The sequence below is a fragment of the Aspergillus ibericus genome (genome assembly GCF_003184845.1).
Source record: "Aspergillus ibericus CBS 121593 unplaced genomic scaffold BO80scaffold_14, whole genome shotgun sequence".
Classification (NCBI taxonomy): domain Eukaryota; kingdom Fungi; phylum Ascomycota; class Eurotiomycetes; order Eurotiales; family Aspergillaceae; genus Aspergillus; species Aspergillus ibericus.
Genome location: NW_020292112.1, coordinates 500,265 through 502,298, shown reverse-complemented (window position 1 = coordinate 502,298; position 2,034 = coordinate 500,265). Strand labels below are relative to the sequence as shown.

Sequence of the window (2,034 nt, the reverse complement as noted above, 5' to 3'; positions counted from 1 at the left end):
CTGATCTGGACTTGGCTCACAACAGTAGGACCATTCAATTCACTGTAGACGCATCGCATATCTGGGTCATAAGTTCCCATTGTTCAAGGGTCATGGATATCATAACAATCGTAGCGCCTTGCATGAATGGCAAAAGGCACAAATTTGCGGAAGGGACAGATTAGAGAGAAGAAGCAAGCAGCAAACAATCATGACGTTAGACAAAACACGGGTGGACCTTGATACTCCGGCCGAGGGTGGAACAGGGGCAACTCCAGATTCAAGATTAGCGGATTCGTGAGTCTACCAAGGCACAAGGGCTGCATCAAGAGGCCGTCTGCGGCAGAACGTATTCTTCCAGAGAGTGAGGATCATTCCGAAAATCCGGCGTCTGCATGAAGCCCCTGGCTGGGGACACGTCGCATTCAATGATGGGGTTCTTGTTGCCTGCATGAGGCTTTGAATCATGGTATGCGTGGGTCATAAAAGCCATCAGCGACTTCAGCGCTTCCACTTGCTCTAGTCTCGACGTGTCCCGAGTAATCCTAAGCAGTTCCGCAAATAGTGCGGGCATGTAATAGAGAATTACAGCTGGTTGGCCATCCAAGCCACTGATGTTTAGCTCATTGACAAGTTCTTCTCGCGTGGTGCGTGGAAGCCCGAAAAAGGCGTCATTGAATCGCTCAGCCATGTCCTCGTCTGCTACCCTACCCATTGCACACAGGCGAAGGAAGGCCCGATCAGTCGGGTTGTCTGTGGAGAGTTCTCTGAAGCCCTGCCTGGTTAGAATACCGCCGCGATTTTTCAAGACTTCATTGTAAGCTTCCTGGAGAGTAATCTGTTTTCTTATGACGCGCTGGAGGATATCGTAGGCCAATAGAAACGATTGACAGACCGGCTCAATCATGCGGATTGCACCACGGGCGTCGACATGAGCCCCTGCCCCTGCCACATCGAACATGATTTCAAGGTACTTCAAATTAAATGCCCTGCTATGCCCCTCCAGGTCCCGAAGGCCCTGCAGACTCCCCGGGACATTCTCACCTTGGGTTAATTGCGGGATATTAAGCTTTGCCCCAAGCTTCACCCCTCGCTTCACATCATCCTGCAAAGAGGGCGACAACAACTGCAAGGACGACCCGATGAGCTTCAATTCAATTGCTCGCTCGAGTACTGTGTCATGGTTCATTTCCTCGTCCCGTTCTTTCCCTTCTTTCTCCTTCACCTCCATTACCAGGCTCGGATCTTTGCCCACGTCCCCTAGGACCAGGGACACAATCAAGGCCAGGAGGTGTTCTGGTGTCTCTAGGATCTGTGTTGCCAGGACGCAAAATTCCTGAAAGGTATCGCGGGACAATTTGACAGGCTTGGGCTGATGGAGGATGAAGGTATCGTAGTCATCGGCCAGAAGCCATTTCAGGGCGAGGACATTAGTGATGGTTCGATTGACCTCGGAAAAGTCCTGATCGAAGAGGTATTGGGACGGCGTGAGGTCTGTGCGATCTGATTTCCCCGGCACGCCCACCCGGATCAAGGCACCCAGTGGAAGGGCGTCGCCGCCCTCGATGTTCTGTTTGACACGTTTCAGCCTGGTGATTTCCGGCTCAAACTGGCGATGCACGAGCTGGACGACCTGTTCACTGGAGAGCGATTTGAAGCGGTCCTGGCGGACGGTGGCTTCCAGGGAGGGATCCATGCAGGAGTTGGTGAGATTCTGGAGCCAGGAGACGATGCGCGCCACGAGGGGAAGATGGGACAACAGCTGCAGGAATCTGGTGGTGCGGGGAGGGCGGGCTTCCAGAGGTGGAGATGGCGGCATGGCCATGGGTGATGCGATGAGAGGCGATGGCCCTTAAATAGTAGCACTACACAGTAGTAGAGTACCCACCGCGGGGGAAGGCGGCAGGCGTCGCCGCTCTTATAGGGAAGAGGAAGTACTTAGTTACACCGTACAGTACTTAGTAGTACGGCTGAGCCGCCCGGCTGCACCGCCTCCTGAGGAGTCATCCAGCAATCAGAACGATCTCTACTCTCAGGTCATGGGGGTAAATTGAA

General features: G+C 53.5%; 1 protein-coding gene across 1 annotated transcript; it reads right to left on the bottom strand.

Annotated features, from left to right (window-relative positions):
- Positions 1–304: 304 nt before the first annotated feature.
- On the bottom strand, positions 305–1,675 carry BO80DRAFT_352628 (uncharacterized protein; the record flags this gene model as incomplete). The annotated part of the gene is made up of 1 exon (XM_025715629.1): positions 305–1,675. One exon carries the CDS (start codon positions 1,673–1,675, stop codon positions 305–307), a length of 1,371 nt encoding a protein of 456 aa, XP_025576538.1.
- Between the last annotated feature and the right edge of the window lie 359 nt (positions 1,676–2,034).